At 39.2% G+C, this 26,470-nt stretch overlaps 2 protein-coding genes across 2 annotated transcripts; both read right to left on the minus strand.

Annotated features, from left to right (window-relative positions):
• Positions 1 to 4,214: 4,214 nt before the first annotated feature.
• Positions 4,215 to 8,229, minus strand: LOC140882174 (uncharacterized). Its single transcript, XM_073287987.1, has 7 exons — positions 8,068 to 8,229; positions 6,674 to 6,925; positions 6,486 to 6,541; positions 6,284 to 6,362; positions 6,049 to 6,187; positions 5,846 to 5,959; positions 4,215 to 4,739 (listed from the first exon to the last, which is right to left on the minus strand). Exons 2-7 carry the CDS (start codon positions 6,835 to 6,837, stop codon positions 4,548 to 4,550), a joined length of 744 nt encoding a protein of 247 aa, XP_073144088.1. The 5' UTR covers positions 6,838 to 6,925; positions 8,068 to 8,229; the 3' UTR covers positions 4,215 to 4,547.
• A 14,243-nt stretch (positions 8,230 to 22,472) lies between these two features.
• Positions 22,473 to 24,449, minus strand: LOC140879211 (uncharacterized). The gene has a single exon (XM_073282884.1). The coding sequence runs from the start codon at positions 24,447 to 24,449 to the stop codon at positions 22,473 to 22,475; it is 1,977 nt and encodes a 658-aa protein (XP_073138985.1).
• Positions 24,450 to 26,470: the final 2,021 nt, after the last annotated feature.

Raw genomic sequence — 26,470 nt, forward strand, 5'->3', positions numbered from 1 at the left:
TGTGTGTAGATATTTAGATTAGTTTAGATTTATTTTAGGTAAATTTATTGATTTAGTTGAATTTAATTTTAATTGAGATGATCAATTTGAAATATAACCAAAATATGACCTGATTAAGGCTGTCCTTGGATTGAAGCATTTGACTTGGAGGAAGTTGTTGATTTGAAGAGATATTTGATTAATCTATTTCAAATGATACTCAAGCTGCCCTCTGGGTTATGTCACTCACTCCAAATGATGATCACAAAATTTTGATGGAGTAACAACAAAGATGGTTGTATTTATTGGACTAAGGTAGTGTTTGGGAGAGCTTCTAGGAAGCATTTTTCAGCTTTTCATTAACAAAATTTTATAATTTTATGAAATTTTGTTAATGAGAAACTGAGAAGTGCTTTTTAGAAGCTCTCACAAAGACCGTTTGGTTTCAAAAGTCATGCCAAAAAAGCACTTTTTTAAGTGCTTTTCAGTTAACAAGGTGTTTGGTTGACCAAAAAAGTGCTTAAATAAGCACTTTTTTGAGTCATAATTAGAGCTTTTTTAAAAGCAAAAAATTGTAGCTTTTAAAAATATTTATTTTAAAAAATCTCTACAAAATCCAAACGGGCTAAGTGACAGCAGCTTTGTCGGTATAAATTTAAAGGAGGTATGGGCTTCCGCGACTTGCAAAAGTTTAATCAAGCCCTTTTGGCCAAACAAGGTTGGCGCCTTATCCAGAACCCAGACTCTCTCCTGGGCAGATTATTGAAAGCAAAATATTTCCCCAACTCCAACTTATTGAATGCATCGATGGGTCACAACCATTCCTATGTTTGGAGAAGCCTTCTTTGGGGATGTCACTTGTTGAAAAAAGGGTTGCGATGGAGGATTGGTTTTGGCGACTCAGTTCGAGCTTTTAAAGACCCTTGGATGACTGAGGCCATTCTCATTCAAACCTATCACAACCCCGGCAACACAACTTGAGAATCTGATGGTGGGTGATCTGAGAACTGAAACAGGTATGTGGAATTGGAATCTCATCAATGAAATCTTTTGGCCTATCGATCATGAAGAATTTCGAAAATTTTCCATTTATGCATTGTCTGGGAGTGATAAACTCATTTGGCATTACAACTCAAATGACATTTACTCTGTGAAATCTGGTTATCATCTAGCTATGGGAAGCGAGGAGGGCTGCAGCAATGTCTTAGCGGGAGGGAATTCAATATATTTCAAGGAAACATTCAAAACAAGATTAAAATATTCATTTGGAAGGCCATTCATGCAATTTTACCCACTCGTTTCCATCTTGGTATGAGGGGTATATCCACAGATATTATTTGTTCTCGTTGCTTTGATTTTCCGGAACATAGCTTTCATGCTATCTGGTTATGTTCTTGTGCACAAGATGTTTGATCTTTTTCCTCTTTATGGCCAATATTTTCTAATTTCAAGGGTCTATCTTTCATGGACCTCTGGTGTTGGGTTGTAATTAATAGAAAGGGGGATGATCTTGGGAATTTTTCTATGACAGCTTGGAGCATCTGGTTAGACAGGAACACTTTCTGTCATGCGGGCAAATCACTAACTCCTCCCGAGATTCTCTCGCATGCCAGCTTATTATGGACTCAATTTCTGATTTGTCAGCCTGCGGTTTCATCGAGGATACCATCAATTTCCCAGTCTTCTTGTTGGCTTGCACCTCCGACAGGTTTTATAAAGGTTAACGTGGATGCGGCGGTGTTGCAAGGATCTCCTCATGTGGGTTTAGGGGCAGTAGTGAGGGATGAGCATGGTACAGTTCTTAAGACTCAATTCTTGCATTTAGAAGGAATTTTTTCAGCCCATGTAGCAGAACTCCTAGCTGCCCGAGAAGGCTTGCTGCTGGTTTCTAAATTCCATTGGACTCACGTCATTCTAGAATCTGATGCTAGCAACGTGATAAACTCCATCAACCTCAAACTCCAGATTGCAGACGACGAACCAGTAATCTCTTGCATTCGAACTCTTGGATCACAACTTTCCGGATTCCAAGCAACTCACTGCAAACGTTCAGTTAATGGTGTTGCTCATCTCTTGGCCTCGCTGGGACTTCATGGGAGTATGGAATTCATTGATTGTAATCCTTTGTCTATTAGTAAACTTGTAAACCGTGGCCTCTTTGGTTCTTAATGGATCTCTTTTATCTCAAAAAAAAAGAAAAAAAAAAGAAAATCGATCGACCACAATTATTATTAAAATTCCTTAGTTTGATATATATATATATTGTATATAGATCTAGTGGATTTGACATTTGTTTTGTCGGCAAGGGACATGCAATAAATGCATGTCTATTAGTCAGCAAAGTTAGAGTGCGTGGATTAAGGTAAGAGGTGCCAACATTGACGAATTGGATGCAAATTCAATTTTGAATTTGCATTCTCCACGCGTTTATACAGGGGGAAGAGCTCTATAAATAGAGCCCTTCCCTCCTCATTCTGAATATCTCATCCTCAAGTTCCTCCTTCTGTTCTTGAGTGATCTTCTCTCCTTAATTATTTCTATATATATTTGTGAGATAGGTTTTTTCCTGTATAAAAGAGTGAGTGTCTTTTTGGAAACACAGAGAGAGGTTGTAATTCTCCAAATATTATAGTGGAATCTTTTGATCTTGCCCGTGGTTTTTACCCTAATAATTTTTGGGGGTTTTCCACGTAAATCTTGGTGTCTATTTTATTCTTCAATTTCCATAGTTTCTATCTCATAATGCCGCACCTGGGACCAACATATTTGAGATATATCTGAACAAGGATTTCAATACCATGTCCACAACCTCTTACCTTGTATAAAATATCTCTCTTATCCTAATGACAAAGGTGAGGCTCAAGACATTAGGTTCAAATCCCATCAGATATAAAAACTAAACGAAAACCAAATATGAACATGAACAGACTTCCTTCATTGAATTATTTCTCAATTATATCTAACAATGTGTTATTCTATATTAAATTAAATCTGGCCGGACAAGATCTTCTACACATTTTGTAGTGCAGTTCATATATATAGTATAATTTCAATTACGCAAAAATTGACTTATTATACCAAGAGTAATGTTAGATGTACACCTCGGTGTACACCTTGGTTTACACCCTTCCTTATTAATTATAAAACTTTCCTTGATTAACTAGATATTTATTTCTTATCATGGGTATTTTGCAATTAATGAGAAAAATTAGGAAAATTTTAAGTAAGGGTGTAAACCAAGGTGTACACTATAAGGTGTACATTTAGCATTTTTCTTATACCAAACAATGCAATTTAGTTTATATGATAATTATATCATATATATATTTAACGTAGCATGAACTGCATTAACATGTCATCAAGTGTAACAGATCTCATTGATATTCTCATCCTATGATATTTACAATAATGAGTCAAGAAGAATTATATGGGCTACTTTATGTTACATCGAGAGTGTTTGTCCCTCTATTTCAACATCATTAGATCATGTGAGTCTATTGTATTTTTATGAAAATTGACATATGTGTAGATGATTCAAAAGCTAACATTTGAGTCTTCGACCATATTATGAGAGAGAAATACTAACGACGTAGTGTAGAATAATCCGAAGTATATATAGCTTTTCACACGAGGTCATCACATGTGTATGTTCTTCTCTCTACACAGACATATCGAGCTTTCCCCCAATCATTTCCCATACCATAAAAAACCTAAGCCAGTGTCTGACTTTTTCTCGGATTCTAGTTCAAATCCCACCTCCCTCATATTACTCACTTTCCGTATCATTCGAAACAAATTTTATTGGGTTTATTTGGGGGAAATTAATGACGCAAAAAATTCTTTTGGGAAAAAATTTCCAGATTGTTTAACTTGTTATTATTTGGTTTTGCATGTTAAGTAAAACGTTAATTATAATTAAGTCATTTTAATATTTATATTGAAGCTAAAATATCGTGAGAACTCAAAATCGCTATCACCATTCTGTATGCTTTAGGTATCTGAATTAACGCAATAAAAATACTTGAACTTTATTGATCATTAGCCCGCTTAATGTTGTAATCATGTGTTGACTAGGGATGTGACTTGCTTCGCGATTAATCATCGTTTAATTTCACTTATTAGAAAACCAAGTATAAGAAGTCGTCTTTCATGTGCAATTTGTTCAATATTAGAACATTTACAATGGTCATGTGCAAGTAATTAAGAAATTAAAACTAACGTAAAAAAGAAAGCTATACTAAAAATTTTCACTTCATCTATTATAACTTCAAATGCACTACAAAACAGAATGAGACGTATAACGAAACTAATAGTTCCAAATATGGCAACACAGATTGCCACTTAGGATGGTATATAACATAACTCGATCAAATACATCATATACCTCTAAACCAAGGAAAGAATAATGGCAATATTGCTTCACTGTCTACATATTACATTATGCATAGGAGTTTACAGGTAAAATGGTTGAAACCCGGGAAGTTTGACACGAATTCTCCCCCGCACTGGTGTGTACAATGCATGAATTTTCGGCAAATTACTGAGAATAAATCGGAGTCGCTCGGTATTTACTCCAAGAGCTTGTTGCAGGTGCCAACTCCAACAGCAGCTGCAAGATGCCAACCAGCGTGCAGAAATGGAGTTTCAGGGAATATATCATCTGCAATGAAAAGTACACCGCCTAACAAAGAAGACATCTTGTGCACATTATGGGCCATCCTCAGATCTGGATCTTGAAATGCTCTCTTTGCAAACGCGACCTGAATAAGTAATGATCGGAAAAATTTTATAAATGTGCGATGTTTTTCCACAAAATAACGTGTTCGTCAGGACCAAAAACCAGAAAGCGCTATGATAATTGAACAGCACATACATACATATCTATGACTATACGTGAAGGCCAGAACGATAAATCATTCATCGAAAAAGTGTACTTTTAATCCATATTGAAAAACGAAAGGTACATTCATGGAATGCATGGTCTGCAATAGGATAACGTTCCAGGATAATTACCTGTGATGTTCAGAATATTTCGAAATTTTTATGTAACCTCCGGTGGAAGCAATGTTATTAATATTTTATTAATTTAAAAACGCATCAATCAGGCAAGTATAACTCCATGAACCAGAAAAAGGGGAGTACTATGCGAGCTTAAGTAGCACCCAGGTCGAAGGCTGCGGCCTATAGCTTGGTTCCAGAAAAATAAAATCTCCCTACATACGTGAAGTTGTCAAACAGGTAGAGCATATGAAACAAGGCTGACATTTAACAATGTGAAGAAAGAGTCACAGCCTTCAAAATAACCCGTCCTGGTCATTATTAATTATTTCCGTCGTGGTTACAGTGAATATGATGAAATCATATGATCAGCAATCTCCAAAAATTAAAATTTACTTCGTCAGAAGCATGGACCAGAGTATGGATTACAAGGCGAGGCTAAATTAAGATCTTCTTAAGCTAAAAATTACTAAGGTAGTGTTTGAGAGAGGTAAACAATTCTCCGCTTATACTCGACAAATTTCACAATTTTGTCAAGGAAAAGCCGAGAAGTGATTCCTAAAAGTACTCCCAAACACAACCTAAATTGACCGAGGCTACCTAAGAATCTACTTCGAGGAATCAAATACTGTTCGAAACTAAAGAAGAGTAGATAAATCAGAGAGAGCTCCTCTGACATGAAAAAGCTGCTAAAAAATTATTGGCAGTAAAACAGACTGTTTTGGCCCATTGGCCATTCCCAGGTTTTCAGTCAAATTGGTACTCCACTGTTATTGGAAAAGGAATCAGAGGATAACACAATGCTGTAAACTTGACGGGGGCTATACATTAGAACGAGATAGTAAATCCTTAAAGATGCAGATTTTACCTCCATCAGTCCTGTGTGAACTGCTGAAACCATCAAAGGCTGCACTGGTAAACACAAGGCTGATGCAGCCATCAGCAACTTAGGGCTTTCATCACAAAGTGCTCTTGACAGGCACTGCAAAAGGAATCAAGTTGCATTAGCAAAATAATAAAAAACAATAAAAATCCACTCAATGAAGATCATATTCAATAATCTATATTCACCACTGTTGCTGTAGCTATCATTGTGTAGTCAGCCCATCTCAGATACTTCCTCAATTTCCCCCTGGAAGCATGATACAAGCTGGAGGCAACACCTACTCCGATCAAAGAATTGGCGTAGAGTTTACAATTAAGGTTTTTCCTGCATAAGGATGAAAGCAAGCCATTAGAAAGCAAAAAAAGGAGTATAACATCATCACTTGTTAATGCAAGTCAGAAGGGAAAATATAGTAATCACCTTGGTGCATTTATCCCGAGGAAAATAAAAGGAAGTGACGTCAGCACATTAACAACTCTTTCGGCAAGGTTCCTGTCACCTGAGAGGAATTAGCACATTGTTACGACAGAAATTGAAGGGATAACTGATAAAGAGGTGGTAAAACAGACTGAAAGGAACAAATAAATTTATTTAAAACAAATTTTTTGTGCGTTTGGAATACCATTCAGACAGCAATTGATGGGCCTCAGACAAGCAGGTCTTTGCTGCCAAACTTTCCTGATCAAAAAGATATTAGAGTTAGTAACAGAAATCAATGAAACCAATATTTTACTACTTCTTAAAAATTTCTATTTAAATCGGTAAAGTATAGGAAAATTAAATTTGAAATGAAATGGATTCTGCACTCACTGCACGTTTAGCCGTGGATCACCCCGAAAGCTAAAAGTTCCACAAGACTGATTAAAATCCCCCTGTTTTATCTCTTGGAACGAAAATGGTGAGTGAGGTATCAAATGAAGTCCATGCACTCCATTTAAGGCCCTGCTAGGTTTCAAAGCATTCTCGGGAGTCATATGAAACTTGGCAATCAGTCAAATATATTTGACTGATTGCCAGAAATGGTGAAGCCTCAATATAAAGCACTGAGGAAGCACCAAGGCTCTGCAAGTTCGGTGATGAACAGTATGAAAAGAAAGCTTATTACTTTTGAATGATTTCATGAATATCGATTTATGGATAAAACCTTGCTGTGGAAAGCCATGAAAAAAACTGAATGATTAATAAAAACTTCTAAATCTACATCATACATGTATATCTATCTACAAATATGATGTGCATGCCGACCTCGCATGACTGGCATTTTCAAACTCTTTATCTATCCCATTTTGTTTCAATTTTCAGATATAATTGACCCTGGTTTCTGCTCTGAAATAAAAGCATCTTTGCCTCAATTCATTAGGATTAAAAAAAATCATTTGAATTTTTCATCTCATTTCTGTTCACTTCTTCTCTTCTCAGAATAAAAAAAATTAAGATATATATCCCATTATCAAACCCTCAGATATGAATAATATTTCTAAACAATATTGAAGAAGATTGGCCCTTTTCCGCCTCTCACATTCCCAAGAAAAAATTATCATGTAACGACATCACCAAATTTCACTTCACAATCTTCAAAATCTCTAAATAATGTTTAAATCAAATATTAGAGCGAGACAGCACAAATAAGCATTTACCACTCGGCACTCTCACTACTGTTACGCACAATTATTCTCCTAATCCGCCTCCATTAATTTGACATGTTTAATCATTAATCCATGCTACAATTTTCTGCCATAACCCGTATGAAATTCAAAGAATCCTGAAAATTATCCAACTTGTCATTCCAATAAATGCTTTAGTAGCTGATCAATAGTTTACACTTGACATGAATAATCACAAAATCAACTCTTCACTTCCTCCTATGCATGCATTCAATGAAATATGCACAATATTTAATAAAAAGACAGATTCAATTACATCCGCCATCTGTTTGCATCAAACATCATATGAACTGCCATCCACAATCCGATAGCACACCAGACCAAATTTGGGCCCAACTTTCAACTATCTAGGCTCAAAATTAACAAGTATAACAGATGCAAAAGGACAAAAATCAAGAAACCGAAGCTAATTGAGATAAAAAGAATGGATCAGCAGAAATCAACGATTATAGAATTGCTACAGTACAGCTGTTTCATCGAAAACCCAATCATTACTGTACAAAAAAGCTTGGCCCAAGTTGCAAAGAAAAAGGAAATTACCTGATTAAAGGGGATTCTGTGTCCAAAAGAGGAGGAAGAGAAGTTATTTATAGAAATTTGATTTGCTACAGAAAAGTCAAAATTAGGGCATGGGATTGGTCCAATTGCAATTGAAGAGATGCGAATGATCAATAAAGAATCTTCCTGAAGAAGTGTGCTGCGAGCCGCATATTCGCTCGTTGTTTCCGAATCTTAGTTTTAGATTTTCTCCTTTTTATGGTAGCAAATTACGTTACATTCTCTTTACTAATATTTTTTTTATTTGTATATTACACCAATTTGTTCAGCGTGATTGATTTGACAAATGTAATATGCATATTTTTACATAAGTTTAGTAATTTACTCAATGTATATTGAAAGATAGCGATTACAAGTTAATATATCATAATATATATATATATATATATATATATATATATATAGAGTTCTTTTATTGTGCCCAACTCTATATACCCAACTTCATGCCCACCATGTACAATATGTGATAAGTCAACTCATCAATTGTGTTGGTCAACTCACATATTGTACATGGTGGGCATGGAGTTGAGCATATGAGTTGGGCACCATAAAAAAACTCTATATATATATATATATATATACGCACTAAAAATGATGCATGAAGGAGTGTACGACCGAATAATTAGAATTAATCGAAACAAAATTAATTAGCTCAACAAGAGATATATATACGCACTAAAAATGATGCATGAAGGAATGTACGACCAAATAATTAGAATTAATCGAAACAAAATTAATTAGCTCAACAAGAGATAATAACAATAGCTGCGTAAATTTTGATAATCCATGTTACTTACTCATGGCTAACTAATTTGGATAAAACTTGTTTATTTATTTTTTAAAAAATAAAAAATTTGGACTACTCAAGTTTTTCTAGTATTTATTTTTATCTTATCATTTTATTTTGTTATTTTTCATATTCTTGTGACAGGTCTTGATAGGTTTAGCTAGCCATGCAATTCCAAATTTTTCTCAATGCTAAAAAATGGTTGAACAACTAATGTAGTGCGACTTGAACATTTGAGATAGGTTGAGTAACTTTTTATAAATTATCTTCAACTGAGCGGTTTTATACCTGTTGTTATACGTATAAATACAACTTGCATGTTCTGGTATAATAAGCGGACTTAGATCCCATACAATGGGGCTCCCACAGCACCATATGTTGACAAAATTAATTTATGAAAATTGTTTAAGAGTTGGTTTTATTAACAATTTTTACGTTTCCACAACTAATAATTTAAATGATTTCTTATTCTAATTTTAAATTTAGAATATACAGATTAGTGAAAAAAATTCTATTAATAAGTTGATAGAATATTACAATTGATAAATTAATGATAAATTAATGATTAGCTTGACATTAAAAAAATAATTAACGGGTAAAATTTTTAAATATTAAATTCTTTTTAAATTTATTTTATAATAATATATATTTATATTAATATATATACTTTAGTTATATTAAGTTAAATTAATGATTTTAAATTTAAATATTATTATATTAATGATAATATTTTTATATAAAATTCTTTTTAAATTTATTTTATAATAATATATATTTATATTAATATATATACTTTATTTCTAATGATTTTAAATTTAACTATTATTATATTAATGATAATATCTATTATACTATTAATATCTATTACTATTAATAAAGCAAGAGAATGTTAGAGTAACTAACTTTTTTGTATTTTCAGGTGAACTTTCAAAAATAACCCTATCCAATAAATAAAAATACTATTTAACAATTTCAATTTATTTTCATACAAATTTCTCACCATTTTATATTTCATGTGTGACAAATTTTAATTTCAAAATTCAAGAACTAACTCTCACATATATTACCTCCATGACATAATTGATTTCTAATTTTTTTTAAGAAACTAAAAATTTTATCATAAACTATTTTTTAATATGATAATTTGATAAACACATGCATTGCGTGTGCAAAGCTCTAGTTTTTATTATTTAACAATTTCTTATTAGTTTGACTTTAAAAAAAATTAAATGAAAACAAAAAAAATTAGTTGAAGGATAAATTTTTGAGATATTAAATTCCGGTAAAATTTATTACCAAAATTATTTTTATCAGTTTTTTTCCCCACAAGTACAAGTTTTTTTCGTTTTCAATTTCATCAAATTACTATTATTTTACCGCAGCAAAAAATAATAATGTTACTTTTTATCTGTAATTTTATTATTATCAATTATTATTCTAAGAAATAAAAGTTATGTTTCAATCCACATAATATAATAAAAAGTAATAAAGTAAAATAAAATTTAAATTTAGAAAAACAAATCATTAAAAGTATCAAACGTGGGAACATAAAAAATTTAGCAAAACCAAATCTTAAAGAATTATCATAAATTAGCATATGGTGCAACTGGAGTCCCCACTGCAGGGGATCCAATTCCATAATAAGCAATTATATATTATCACTAAAATTAAGAGATCTAATAGACTTCTAAGACTAACCTTTTAAGATATGATGATATAGATATGTATATATACATATATATTTATTATTCATATAAAAACTTTTTAAATTAAATTTATTCATAATGATTTTTTACAATAAATATTAACTCAAAATAATAAAAATTTTGATTCATAATTATTAGATATACAAATCATAGGAGAAAAAATTTCTTAGTTTTCTGATTGCAAAACTATAGTGATGAACTGATGATATCTGCATGTAAGTGCACTATTTCACTCTGGCAACTATTTTAATATCTCATTTCTCACTCAATGATCAAATTTTGTTTATTTCTTATCTTGAAGATCGGTAAATAAATATTTTATTTAAAAATTTTAGTTAATAACGCTTACATGATTTATATTGTGTATTTTTTTTCAATTTGAAAAGAATAAATCTTCATTCATTCTACAAAATTATCTAAAAACTAAAGAATTCTTCCATATTCAAAAAAACGAGTAACATGTAGGGGACAAATTCAAAACTAAAAATTGATGCAACTTGTTTTTGTTTTTTTTTTTTTTTTTGTTTTTTTTTTCTAGTTTTACAAAAAAATAAGTTTATGCAAATGAATTTTTACTTCATCGTATCATTCATAAGACATTTAAGTAGAGTATATAGTTTATATTCCATATATTAGAGGGAAAAAAATCATTTTTATCTCTTTAATAAATTATATTTTAGAGATAAGAAAATATCAAGAAAAAAATACATATCATGTTGACAAATTAGGAAAGTCAAACTGAAATTTGAACTAATACCTTCTTTTTTAAAAAAAAAAAAAAATTGAATTAACATATTTTTTGACCCATCAGTTAACGTGTGACACAAAATCAATACACTAAAAAAATAAAATCGATTCAATTTTAAATTTCAATGCATACCACATGTTCAATTAAAACTGCGATAATATTTTATCTAGGGCTGAGGAAAAATACCGTGAACTCTGGTAAACTGCACTCACCGTACCGAAAAATACCGCACATGTCGAATTTGACAGTATACCGAAAAATTCGGTACGGTATGATACCGATACCGAATTTTCAGTATCGGTATGACACTAAAATATTTTTGATATTTCGATATACCGAAAAAAATAATTTATATTAAAAATTATAATAATAATTTTGTATTGGGCTAAATCAATTTCGATATGCACGATATATTACCGATAACGTACCGAAAGAATATGAACACATTTATATATAATTTCGATATGAACGGTATATTATCGGTATCGTACCGTAATTTCGGTATACCGAAATTTCGGTACGGTATCGGTATGAAATTTACATCATACCGAACATTCGGCATACTGACGTTTCGTAAGGCCGATCTTAACAAGTTTTTGGTCCGAGTCTAACTTTTAAAAGAGGCCCCTAAATCATAATGTGCATTCTATTCTTTAGACTAATAACAAATTTTTCGATTTAAATAATATGCAATAGTCAAAATATTTCTATTTTAATTGAGTAATAAGATCAAACATATACAAAATGATTACTATAAAATAACTCGTCTAACAGTTTAGAGCTAATAATATTGATCAAATTGTTCAGGATTTTTTTTCTCAATTAATAGCATAACCAATTCGTTTAATCTTTTCTTATGACATGGTTTATTGATGAAATATTTTGAAGAGCTTTAAATTTGAGAAATTTGTTTTTGCACTTGCAAGTGTAAAAAGTATAGTCAACAAGATTTTATAAGCAATGTGAGCATTTGAGAAATATCCATCTATTTTTTCAAATAATTCACTACATCCATTGCCGATTTTGTTTCTCTTGGTAATGAAAACTTCAAAAATGTTAACTCCGAAAATAAATCGTCATCATTAATATCAGAACAACCCCTATGAATCAGAAAATATATTTTTATATTGGTCCAATTACACTACTATATAATAAATTTAAGGAATAAAAAATGTTTTTTGTTTATGTTGGGCACGGAAAAAATAATTTATATTTGAAAAAAATTATCAAGAGACCTAGGAATAATAAATTTCATAAATAAATTTATCAATAGGCCCAAAAATAATAAAAAAATTTATATTAGACAGTAGGCAAAGGAAAAATAATTTCCTGTGATATGAATGAAAAAAACCCAAGAATAATTAATTTATATAGGATCAATTTACACTTTTATATAATAATTTTTTTTCCAAAATTTTGGACCCCGAAAAAAAAATGAGTCCGAGTCGGATGACTCTTTTGTCTCCAAATAGGAACGGCCCTGACGTTTCGGTATGCCAAATATTCGGTACGGTATCGGTATTGTATTTTTCAATATCGAATATTTCGGTATGATATATGGTATGTGTTGAAAACTTCGGTATACTGTACTGACTCACCCCTAATTTTATCCACAACTAAAGCATTTACGAAAATTTTACAAAAGTGTTATTATTCATTTTACAATTTATTCCTACTTGTCATTAAAATTGCAATTTAATTTTAACAGATTGAATATGCTTAATTATGAACTAAAAATACTGAGAGATTTTTTTGCACGATTCAATGAAAAACTCGAAGTACACTAATTTATGATCCGGCGCAACGATCACATTATTATTTCGTTAAGATTATAAATAAATTATTTTTAGTTAATCATCAAAGTCTAAATAATTTATCCATTCAACGCCTTTTCGAATGCAGGATGTTAAAATTAATATTGACATTAAATAATCATAGTGTTAATTCTAATATTCGTTGTTTTGTTGTCATCAATTCATTAATTTTTCAATCTTCAAATGAATTGATCCATTTATTGTAGTATACAAAGTATAATAATTATTTGGTTAAACTGGTCACATTTAAGATGAGGCACTTAGAAAAAAAAAATTCTAAGAAATATTTAATACTTATAGATGATGGAATTAAATTAGAATTCAAGAGAAAAATTAAGAAATGTAGAACCCGCCGTGTATTAAATTTCACTTCATGCAGTGACGAAACATAAGGTGGGTCCACCACTTATACCAAGTGGAATACTTGTACACGTGAGCTTCATGCAGTACAACTATGTAAGACAAAGTGGTTGTCGTTTTAACAAATGTTATAGCAGTTGGTAATAGTTCTATTGGATATTATTTTGATCTTTTATATATTTGGTATTTTCGATATACCATATTCAAAATATTAATATAACAAAATTATTATCCCATAATATATTATTTGATATAGAATATTTGATATATCAAAGTGCATCCACAGTTTGAAGTGGAATAGAATTATAGTCATACCATACTAGGTGTCCTATAAATATAGGTAGCCTTCAGTTGGTAGATAGATGAAGTTGAATGAATTCACAACACACAAAAATAACTAAATATTCTCTCTGGTAATTCTTGGAGTATCGCCAGAAATCTCCAAGGGTTTAAAGTGTGCACGTGATCGAAATATTTTAGTAATATTTCGACGACCGCAAAAGGAATTTCGTGGGATTTGTTCGAGGGATTTGCTTGTAGATTGAGTCAGAGATCCAACAACCGTGTGTCTTATTTTTCGCTGAAAAGGTACACACAATTGATTGCTTATGAGCATTAAATTCCAACAGTGGTATCAAAGTCATTCGCTCGATCTCGCTTGAATTGATTTGCACTATAATATTTTAATTTACATGCAAATTTCCATGATTGAGTTGTGATTGGTTGATTCACGTTACCAAGAAATAAAACAAATTATTAATTGATTAATCGGTGTTCATTGGGATATTAACCGATAAATTGAGAAGATTTGTAAATCAAAAGGGAACCCATGTTTAGCCGAGTTCGTGGCAGCGCTCGGCCGCGCCGAAAAAGAACGAACGGCCCAATGCACATATCCGGAAAAAGGAAACTGTCCTGACCCGGGTTCAACGCGCTAGCCAGAAATCGTGATATTAAGATTGCAAGGTTGCTGCGGAGGAGTAAATATATATATATATATATATATATATATATATATTGATGATGGTTTTGTAAAACCAGGGCCCGGGCTATCAGGGTAGCGATGTGGGCCTGACGTGGTGACCGGGCTAATGGAGGTAATATATGAGCTGTCCTTCCTTAATCAAGATGATCTGCACACCAAGGAAGGGAATAAAAAGCACGTTACTGGGGCGCCGGAGGGGTTTCCGGCGGGGCCACTCCGATACTTAAGTTAGACTTAGAAATAGAGTGGGCTTTTTAGAGAAATGAGTATAGTGCTTTGGAAGTTTAGATGAACATACCTCTACAAATATCTGTGACCAGGTATTTATAGGTCTTGGAGTGAGAGTGTCACTCCGCAATTCCAGGGTAGTGGCCACGATCTGGATCGTGGGTGCGGTAGTTGCCCACGTTTGCCTGTCACGTACGATGAACCCGAAAAGCTCGGGTTTATGATAATCATGGGGATCATGCCCCTAAAACAAGGGCCTTATCTAAGTCCTGCAGACCTGGTTTCCCGGTCTCCTGAGGCTTCTGGCCTGCCTTAATACGGCCCTGCCACTCCGGGGCATTCGTGGCCCTGCCCCCCTGGCTTACCGGAGCATCACTACTCATTCCAAAAATAGTCGGGCTAGAGTCTTACTCGCTGTCCTGACTTACAGTCCCGCCACCCTTGCTTTAATACAACCCTGTAATCCCTGACTCTTTATGTCCCTGCCCCCCGGGGCATCACTACTCATCCCAAAAATAGTCGGGCTAGAGTCTTACTCGCTGTCCTGACTTACAGCCCTGCCCCTGGCTATTCAAGGCCTTGCTACCACGGCCTTCCTGGGGTATCCCCCATTAATGTCCAAAAGTTATAGGGCTGACGTTAACCCTAGAATTTGAAAAGACGGGCAGGTGTCAGAGGACGTTACCTGTCCTTTCGACTGCCTGCGTCATCATTACGCTGCCCGGTTCAACTTCCCAAGGTCACCCTTACCCTTCGATCATCTTTTCATCTACGGTCAGAATTAAAGCTCTTCGCCTATAAATACTAAACCCCTTTCTTCACTTTTTCTTTACTTTCCCTGTTCACGTATTCCTTCCCTGCTTCTAAGCTTCTCCGGCTCCGGCGACTCCACGTAGCAAGCTTGCTTTCTTCTATAGGTTTTCTGTCTATCTTACCTTAAAGTTTCCTTGTCCCTTGAACATGTCAAATTCCACATCTTCAACCTCCGGTGCCCACGCTCGTGGCTCCTCTGATATAGAATCCGAGGCCTTACGCCACGATTCTCCCCCTCCTGTTACCTCCCATGTCCAATCCACAGTAGCCCCCTCCTCATCTCGTCCGAAGAAGGCTAAAATCGGGCCTTCTAAGGACAAGGGTAAGGCTAAAATCTCCGACTCTGGGCCTCTCCTTCCTTTGCCCAAACCAAACCCCGAAGGTCCCTGGTTCTCCCACTTTACCAGTACCCTACGCCCGGAATCCATAGAGAAACTTAGGCTTATGGGTAACATTCCTCCTACGTACTTTATTCTCATTCTGAGGCCCCTAGGCCGGGCTGACCGGCCGCCCGAGGGGTTCTATACCTTCTTCAGGGAACATCTCAGGAATGGGCTTCGTTTCCCTATTCATCCCTTTTATTACAAAATTGCTTCTTTTTACAAGGTTCCCTTGAACCAATTTCATCCCAATGCCTTCCGTATGATGGCTGCCACTTACGTTCTTTTCAAAGCGAACAACTTAGCCATCACCCCTCTCATCTTTCACTACTATTATGTCTGCCGTTTCACGGAGATGTCTTTCTCTTTGAATGCCCGGCAGAATGCCCGGTTTCTAGATGATACCCCTTCCTCGTGGAAGGGATGGAAAGAAAGATTCTTTTATATTCAACTCCCTGGTGCCCGAACCAGACCTACCCAATTCTTGACAGCCTTTCCTCTTCAACCTGAGCTCCCTAAAAATTATAAGTTGGAGGAACCCTACCTCCGATTCCAAGAGCTAGTGGAAAACCAGAAGTTTCCTTCAGCCCCTCTCCTGGAGGAAAAAAGTCTGAATGACTACGGGCTGGGTGCCCGGGTAACGGATCCGGTTGACAGGATTATTGATGAATATGATGAGTCGGCCCCAGTCTCTGGTATGCTTTACTGTTACCATGTGTTTGCTTCGCTTACATGCTGTTTCTAATGTACCGATTTCTATCATTTTTGCGCAGCATCCCCATCCCCGCCTAAGAAGAAAAAATCTCGACTGATGAAGCAGGCCTTTGCTCAGAAACGAGCAGCCGAGAAAGCAGCTTCCCGGGAAAAAGAAGAAGCCAGGGCTGCAGAGGCAGCTAGAAAGACCCGAGTCCTTCAACTAGCGGAGGAACGCAGGGCTCAACAAGCCCTAGGTCAGGAGGCTGCCACTGCCGTTGTCACCCCCGAGGTCTCCGCTCCTTCACCTTCTGCTGTTCCCTTGCCAGTTCCATCTGTGGAGGCAGGGTTGACGAATGATCAGGCTCCTTCTGCTGCCGGTCCCTCCTCTCCTTTGAAGCGGAAGAGGAAAGCCATAGAGGAGCCAGAAATGGTCATACTTAGTGACCCAGAAGAGGTGGCTCCTTCCTCTCCCTCTTTCCCCTCGTTGTCCCCCTTCTACCAGGCTGCCCAGGGATCTAGTCCCTTTGGTGCGAGGGAAAATATATTCCAAGCCGGGGCCTCTGGCCGGGGAGTACGGATGCTGAAGGACCTCTTGACTTCTGCGGAGCAGCTCCACCTCTACAACCAAAACCCAAACGTGAAGTATTTCGAGGGCACCAACCGGGTTATATCCGTAAGTTTACTTCTCCTAGCCTCAAACGTGTTCTGTTTTCTATTTCTAATACCTCTGCTTTCAGGGACTGCATATGCTGGTGGACAGCTATGAAGACGCGACCAAATTTGGTCGGATTGAGATTGATCGGGCACACGTAGAGGCTGAGAAGTCTGGGGCTGCCGCGGAGTTGATCAAAAAACTGGAACAGGACTTGATGATGGCACAACAAAGTCATGATCAAGCGGCGTCTAGCCTCCATTCAGCCCTGGAGGCAGCCGAGCAAGGTCTTCACTCTGCTCAGCTAGACCGTGCCCGCTCTGAAGCTGATCTAGGGCAGGCTCGAGATGCTCTAGCCACCACTACGGCTGAGTTGAGGGCGGCTGAGAACCGAGCTGCAGAGGCTGAAGCTGAAGCGGCCAGTGCGAGGGATAAAGCGGAGAAAGCAGTGTCAGCTCTGGAAACTCGCCTGAAGTCAGAAGAAGAGCTCAAAACAGCTTTCCTATCTTCTGCTGAGTTTCAAGAGGCAGTGGTGGACAGATCGTACACCTTTTTCCAGGTCGGATTTTACAAATGCCGAGATCAATTTGAGGAAGCTGGCCTATGGTCTTCTGACAAGAGAGATTTTCCCGACTTGGATAAGGCCATCGACTCCCTCCCCGCCACCCAAGGAGCTAAAAATGCGAAGGCTGCCCCGACTCAGAAAACTGCAGATGTCGGTCCCTCTAATAACCCCGCACTTTAAATTATTATTTGTAATTGGGCCGTAGGAGCCCCTCCTCTCGTAATCCTTTGTCAATGTAACTCATCTGTTCTTGTTATCCGTTATTTAATGCCTTATATATAAATAAAAGAGTAGGTAATGCCAAGGGCTTATATATGCCTTGGGCTTAAGATGGGTGCAGGGGCCTGGAACGTCCCGGGTTTAGATAATGCCAAGGGCTTATATATGCCTTGGGCTTAAGATGGGTGCCGGGGCCTGGTACCTCCCGGGCTTATATAATGCCAAGGGCTTATATATGCCTTGGGCTTAAGATGGGTGCCGGGGCCTGGTACCTCCCGGGTTTATATAATGCCAAGGGCTTATATATGCCTTGGGCTTATGATGGGTGCCGGGGCCTGGAACCTCCCGGGCTTATATAATGCTAAGGGCTTATATATGCCTTGGGCTTAAGATGGGTGCCGGGGCCTGGTACCTCCCGGGTTTATATAATGTCAAGGACTTATATATGCCTTGGGCTTATGATGGGTGCCGGGGCCTGGTACCTCCCGGGCTTATATAATTCCAAGGGCTTATATATGCCTTGGGCTTAAGATGGGTGTCGGGGCTTGGTACCTCCCGGGCTTATATAATGTCAAGGGCTGATATATGCCTTGGGCTTATGATGGGTGCCGGGGCCTGGAACCTCCCGGGCTTATATATGCCTTGGGCTTAAGATGGGTGCCGGGGCCTCGTACCTCCCGGGCTTATATAATGCCAAGGGCTTATATATGCCTTGAGCTTAAGATGGGTGCCGGGGCCTGAAACCTCCCGGGCTTATATAATGCCAAGGGGTTATATATGTCTTGGGCTTAAGATGGGTGCCGGGGCCTTGTACCTCCCAGGCTTATATAATGTCAAGTGCTTATATATGCCTTGGGCTTAAGATGGGTGCCGGGGCCTGGAACCTCCCGGGCTTATATAATGCCAAGGGCTTATATATGCCTTGGGATTAAGATGGGTGCCGGGGCCTGGTATCTCCCGGGCTTATATAATGCCAAGGGCTTATATATGCCTTGGGCTTAAAGTGGATGCCGGGGCCTCGAACCTCCCGGGCTTATATAATGCCAAGGGCTTATACATGCCTTGGGCTTAAGATGGGTGCCAGGGCCTGGAACCTCCCGGGCTTATATAATGCCAAGGGCTTATATATGCCTTGGGCTAAAGATGGGTGCCGGGGCCTGGTACCTCCCGGGCTTATATAATGCTAAGGGCTTATATATGCCAAGGGCTTAAGATAGGTGCCGGGGCCTGGAACCTCCCGGGCTTATATAATGCCAAGAGCTTATATATGCCTTGGGCTTAATATGGGTGCCGGGGCCTGGTACCTTCCGGGCTTATATAATGCCAAGGGCTTATATATGCCTTGGGCTTAAGATGGGTGCCGGGGCCTGGTACCTCCCGGGCTTATATAATGCCAAGGGCTTATATATGCCTTGAGCTTAAGATGGGTGCCGGGGCCTGGTACCTCCCGGGCTTATATAATGGAAATCCTTTTTTCATGATAAAACTCCTCCATTAATAAAACATTGAATACAAAACATTACACAAAATACTTCTTCAAATGTAAAGCATTCCATGGTCGCTTGAGGGAGCGTCCCTGGCCGTCTTGTAGGTACCAAGTATTAGCACCGACTTTTCTGATAAGCTTATATGGTCCCTCCCATCGGGCATCTAGCTTCCCTACTTCCCCTGCTGGATTAACTCTTTTCAACACAAATTCTCCTTCCTGGAATTCCCGAGGCCTGACCTTCTTATTATAGGCTCTCATCACCCGAGCTCTGTAGGCCTCCATTCTACGAGTCGCCTTCTCCCTTCGCTCTTCAATGAGATCTAATTCTTGTGCCCGGGTTCCTTCGTCTGTGTCCTCATATGATTTAATCCGAGCTGAAGGCTGTCCGATCTCTACTGTAAAAATAGCCTCCGAACCATATACCAGGCTAAAAGATGATTCTTGTGTTGCAGTATGTGGAGTAGTGCGATAGGCCCATAACACACTCGAGATCTCTTCAACCCAATCTTTTCCCATTCCATGCAATCGCGCCTGTAAAGATCGAACAATAATACGATTGGTTACCTTTTTTTGGCCGTTACTTTGAGGATAGGCGACCGAGGTGAAAACCTGCTTAATGCCCATCTCGGCACACCAGTCTGCCAATTTTTGCCCCTGAAATTGCCTGCCATTATCCGAGACCAGCTTTCTCGGTAGCCCAAATCGACATACTATGCTTTTCCATAAAAACTTCATCACCTCGGCCTCTGTTATTTTCGCCAAAGGCTCTGCCTCCACCCACTTGGAAAAATAATCAACAGCTACCAACAAGAACTTTTTCTGTGCCCAGGCTAGTGGAAAAGGTCCCACTATGTCCAGACCCCATTGATCAAAGGGGCAGGATGCCCATATCGGATTCAAGTTGCTTGCCGGGCTATGTTGTATATTACCGAACCTCTAGAATCCTTCACAAGACCGGGCAATCTTGGATGCGTCTGCCTGCAAAGTGGGCCACCAGTATCCTGACAGCAACACCCTTCGGACCAGACTCATAGACCCTCCATGGTTTCCACAACATCCCTCGTGCACTTCCCGTAAGACATATTCGGTTTCCCCTTCCCCCAAAAATTTGAGCAAAGGGCCCTGGTAGGAATGCCTATACAGGCTTCCTCCCAAGATAGCAAACCTGGCTGCCTGTCTTTGTATGATCCGGGCTCGTCCTTTGTCCTTCGGGAGATTCCCCTGAGTTAGGTACTTGACAATCGGGGCCTTCCATGTGTTTTCTTGGAGGATCGGCTCCCGGGCTTCTATGGCAACCACCGTTTCCCTTTGCATAAGGGATTCTTTACTATCACCTTCCCCAGTGGCCGCTCTTTTAACCAAGGCGTCTGCTTCCATATTTTCTTCCCGGGGTATCTGCTCTATACTCCAAGTGTTGAAACTGGCCCCGAGCTCTTCAATCATCTTACAATATTTTATCAATTTCTCCTCTCGGGTACAGAAGGTTTTGTTTACTTGCTGAACAACCAACTGAGAGTCAAAATAAATTATGATATGACTTACCCCGATTTCCCGAGCTCGTTGCATCCCAGCTATCACAGCCTCGTATTCAGCTTCGTTGTTGGAGGCCTAGAAGTCTAGCTTCACGACTATCTCAATCTTCTCTTGGGCAGGTGAGATCAGGATGATCCCCACACCAGTGCCTCCAACACCACTTGCTCCATCTACAAAAACCCTTCATACTTCCTCTTGGCCAAAAGTGGCCACCTCTGTCAAAAAATCAGATAAAGCCTGGGCTTTGATGGCCTTACGTGGCTGGTATTCAATATCATATTCTCCCAATTCCACCGACCATTTCACGAGTCTCCCCGAGGCATCTGGATGAGTCATAATGCGCCCCAGGAGGCTATTAGTAAGAACAGTTACCGGGTGAGACAAGAAATAAGGTCTCAATTTCCGGGCCGTTATTACTAGAGCCAAGGCCATCTTCTCAATCTTCGTATATCTAACTTCCGCCCCCTTCAAAGCATGGCTGACGTAGTACACAGGCCTCTGATCTCCCTTTTCCTCTTTTATCAAGACAGTGCTGACCGTCTTTTCTGTAGTGGACAGATATATCCACAATCGTTCCCCTGGTTCCGGTTTAACCAAGATAGGAAAGCTAGCCAGATGCTCCTTCAACTCCTGAAAGGCCTGCTCGCATTGCTCAGTCCAGCCAAACCTCTGGGCTTTACGCAACACTTGGAAAAAATGATAGCTGCGATGAGCTGATCGAGCTATAAACCGAGCCAGGGCTGTAATCCGGCCGGTTAATCGCTGTACCTCCTTAATAGATGTTGGTGAAGGCATTTCCCGCAACAGCTTCACTTTTTCAGGGTTGACTTCTATCCCACGTTCAGTTACCATGAACCCCAGAAACTTGCCACTTTTCACCCCAAACATACACTTGGCCGGGTTCAATTTGATCTCATATCGCCGAACTGTCGCAAAGGTTTCCTCCAAGTCGGGTAAGAAACTATCCCGAGTCTTGGACTTCACCAATATATCATCCACATATACCTCCACATTTCGACCCACCTATTCCCGGAACACTCTGTCCATCATCCGCTGATACGTAGCTCCTGCATTTTTCAAACCAAATGGCATCACTACGTAGCAGAAAGTACCTCCCGAGGTGACAAAGCTGACTTTGTCTTGATCTTCCAGGGCTAAAGGAATTTGATGATAGCCCTGGTATGCATCCATGAAGCTCAGCAACTCACACCCGGATGTGGAGTCCACCAACTGGTCAATTCGGGGTAAAGGATAGCAATCCTTGGGACAGGCTTTATTTAAATCCCGAAAATCCACACACATTCTCCACTTCCCAGTAGCCTTTGGTACTAGCACTACATTGGACAACCAAGTAGGAAATTGTATTTCCTTGATGTGCCCGGCCTGCAATAGCTCTTGAACCTGCTCCGCTATCACTTTATCCTTCTCGGCCCCAAAATGCCTCTTTTTTTGTAAGACAGGTCGGAACCCGGGCTGATGTTTAGTTTGTGTTCTGCCACCTGAGATGAAACTTCCACCAAATCACCCTGAGCCCAGGCGAACACATCCTTATTCTGAATGAGGCAGCCTCTCAATGCTTTAATCAACCATGCGTCTAAATCCCGGGCTATTTTAACAGACTTCCCTGTTTGCCCGAGCTTTATCTCTACCTCTTCATACTCGCTTTTAGATTCCTCCACAGAACAGACTTCTCTTCCCCCCAGGGCTCCTTCCTTTCCATTCTGTCTTGCCCTCTTGTAATCTATCTTCACTGTCTCGGCATAGCATTTTGGAGAGGAAGGCTGATCTCCTCGGACTTCTCCGACCTTATCTCCCACTGGGAATTTGATCTTTTGATGGTAAGCTGAGGCTACGGCTTTGAAAGAGTTCATGGCCGGCCTACCCAAGATGACATTATAGGAAGAAGGTGCTTCCACTAATGTGAATTTTGTCATGACCGTCCTCTTCTCATCTTCTGATCCCAAGGTGATGGGCAACAACATTTCCCCTTGGGGTTGGACGGTGTGCCCGGCAAAACCATACAAGGCGGTTTTTACCGGGCTCAACTCATAACCCTGAAAATCCATCTGCTCGAATGCTTCTTGAAAAAGGACATTTACTGAGCTTCCCGAGTCAACGAACACCCTTCGAACATCATAATTGGCGATCCGAGCTTGTATAAGCAAGGCGTCATTATGTGGTAAGTTTACTCCCTCCAGGTCTTGGGGTCCAAATGTGATGATTGTCCCCGCACCCTGCCCTCCTTCCTCCACCCCTAAACTTTCCCTCCGACTCCAGGCCTTCCTAGCCCGGTTGGAATCTCCGTCCGTAGATCCTCCCGATATCATGTTAATGATACCTTTGGCTGGCCTGTCTCCAGATGTTTTGTCTTTTTTTGCATGATCCATTTCTTGTTTCTCTTTTTCCCGAGAGCTGGTGGCATCCCGGGGAGGAATCGATGTCTGTGACCCCCGAAGCCAAGGCAAGCTTCGGGGCTTTTTTGGGACCGGCCTACCATCTCTAACATAAGGCAGTTGGTGTCTTTGCTGCAGAGTTCGGCACTCACTGGTGTCATGAGTGCACTCTTGATGAAGTGCACAGTACTTCCAGAGCTTCTCCTTAGAAACAGGGGCCTGCGTGTCCACCCTTTCTTCACACATATGAACAGCCTTATCTCGGGTCCCTCGGTACGGAGCATACCGGGACAATCGCCCCATGGGATCATGGTTCTCTCTACTTCTTCCTTGTTCCCGGCCTCCCTCCCGCCGGGTCACCTCCTTTTTCTGCCTCTGAGCTTCCTCCATGTTAATGTATTTTTCAGCCCGAGCCAGCAAATCTTCGAAGGTTCGAGGTGCTTTTTTCACTAGTGATTTGAAAAATTCCCCTTCCCGAAGACCTTGAGTGAAAGCCGTGATCTTGGTCTCCTGGGCACAAGTCGGGACCTCCAAAGCAATTTTGTTAAACCTTTTGATATAGGTTCGTAGAGACTCCTCTCCTGACTGCTTTGCTTCAAAGAGGCTATAGGCAGTTTTCCTATACCTCTTGCTACTGCCGAAGTGCTGCAAAAATACTTGCTTGAATTCTGCAAAGGATTGAACACTCTGGGGCTCCAACTTCTCAAACCATCTTTGGGCATAATCCACCAAAGTGGTTAGGAAGACTTTGCATTTGATCTTATCTCCATAGCAATGTAACATGGCTACATTTTCAAACCGAGCCAGGTGCTCCTCTGGGTCTGTGATCCCATCGTACTCCCGGATTTTTTCCGACTTGTAATTCAGTGGCAAGGGTTCCTCTATCACCTCCTGTGAAAAAGGGCAACCCGGAATTTTGATAGGGCAAGCCATTTTGGAACCCCCCTCCTCCAACTTCTGTACCTTCCTCCTGAGTTCATGCAACTCATCCGCCATGGACGGCTGTATTGAGTGCATCCAAGAGCTTTCTTCTTCTTCTCCTTCTCGAACCTGGGCAGTAGGGTTTGGATTACCCTGATTCCCTTCTTCCTCCACTGTTATGTCCTTTGATTGTGGCTGCTTTGCAGCTATCAACGACTTCCGTACCACATCTTGGACATATTATTCTAACTGCTTCAAGGGAATGGTAATATTTCGTTCTGGCTAGTGGTCTCCAGGTGATGTTTGATCATGAGAAGCCATATCTACGTCTATAGAACAAGCTTTCCCACAGACGGCGCCAATGATGATGGTTTTGTAAAAACAGGGCCCGGGCTATCAGGGTAGCGATGTGGGCCTGACGTGGTGACCGAGCTAATGGAGGTAATATATGAGCTGTCCTTCCTTAATCAAGATGATCTGTATACCAAGGAAGGAAATAAAAAGCACGTTAGTGGGGCGCCGGAGGGGTTTCCGACGGGGCCACTCCGATGCTTAAGTTAGACTTAGAAATAGAGTGGGCTTTTTAGAGAAATGAGTATAGTGCTTTGGAAGTTTAGATGAACATACCTCTACAAATATCTGTGACCAGGTATTTATAGGGCTTGGAGTGAGAGTGTCACTCCGCAATTCCAGGGTAGTGGCCACGATCTGGATCGTGGGTGCGGTAGTTGCCCACGTTTGCCTGTCACGTACGATGAACCCGGAAAGCTCGGGTTTATGATAATCATGGGGATCATGCCCCTAAAACACGGGCCTTATCTAAGTCCTGCAGACCTGGTTTCCCGGTCTCTTGAGGCTCCTGGCCTGCCTTAATATGGCCCTGCCACTCCGGGGCATTCGTGGCCCTGCCCCCCTGGCTTACCGGGCATCACTACTCATCCCAAAAATAGTCGGGCTAGAGTCTTACTCGCTGTCCTGACTTACAGTCCCGCCACCCTTGCTTTAATACAACCCTGTAATCCCTGACTCTTTATGTCCCTGCCCCCGGGGCATCATATATATATATACATATATATATATATATATATATATATATATATATATATAGAATTTTGATCACGCGTGGAGTTTCACGTGCACCCGTGTCCAAAACTGCTTTGATTGTCTTGAAATTTTTAAGATAGGATCGTCTCGAAAATGCGAATCCATCAATATGTCATATGATAAAAAGTTCAACCTCAGTGTTCGAATAGGAAGATGACCGGAAATTGCATATTTCACCTAATTTCCGGTCATCTTATCATTTTCGACGAACGAGATTGAAATTTGTATCATGCGATATATTGTTAGATTCGCATTTTCGAAGATCCTACCGTAAAAATTTCAAAACAATTGAAACTGTTTTGGGCACGGGTGCACGTGGAACCCCACGCACAGAGACCAAGTACGATGGCACTGTAACCAATCGTTATTCGACAAAAGTTCCATGATTGAGTTGTAGTTGGTGATGCACCAGACACGATCATGGTGATCCCTACACAAGGCCTCCGTGACCATTTCCGTGAGCGGTAGCATATGCGGGGTTATGCGTGGATTTGAAATACACGTTAAACCCAGTCCATGAAGGTAGTGCGCAACTTTGAGCAGCGGCAGCCATGGAAGCAAATATCACCTTCGCAGCGAAGCAGATACGGAGAGGGGAGGCGGCGCTCCCTGTAGGTACACGATGGGCTAATGCCTCAGCCCAATGGGTCTTGATACATTTGAATGGATTTGGGCCTTCGTTTTAGATATGCTCTTAATGAGCACCTTTTGTTGATTGGACCGTTACTTGAGTCTAAGTGGATTATAATTAAATTAACCAAACCGTGTGTTGGGCTATTTAATAGACTATTTATAATAGGTCTTGTCAAATACACTTACGGACTTCAATAATCTGAGTTAGGACTAACTCCTATCAAAATTTGTTGGGTCATTATAATTTTTGAGTCTTAATTTTCTTAAGCTTGAAATACTTTTTAATTAATATGTTTACATGAAAAATTATTATGGCTTAAGAGTGTTGCATGATTTGTCGCATGGATAAATTATGAAAT

This window comes from Henckelia pumila, chromosome 2, assembly GCF_033568475.1.
Source record: "Henckelia pumila isolate YLH828 chromosome 2, ASM3356847v2, whole genome shotgun sequence".
Lineage (NCBI taxonomy): Eukaryota > Viridiplantae > Streptophyta > Magnoliopsida > Lamiales > Gesneriaceae > Henckelia > Henckelia pumila.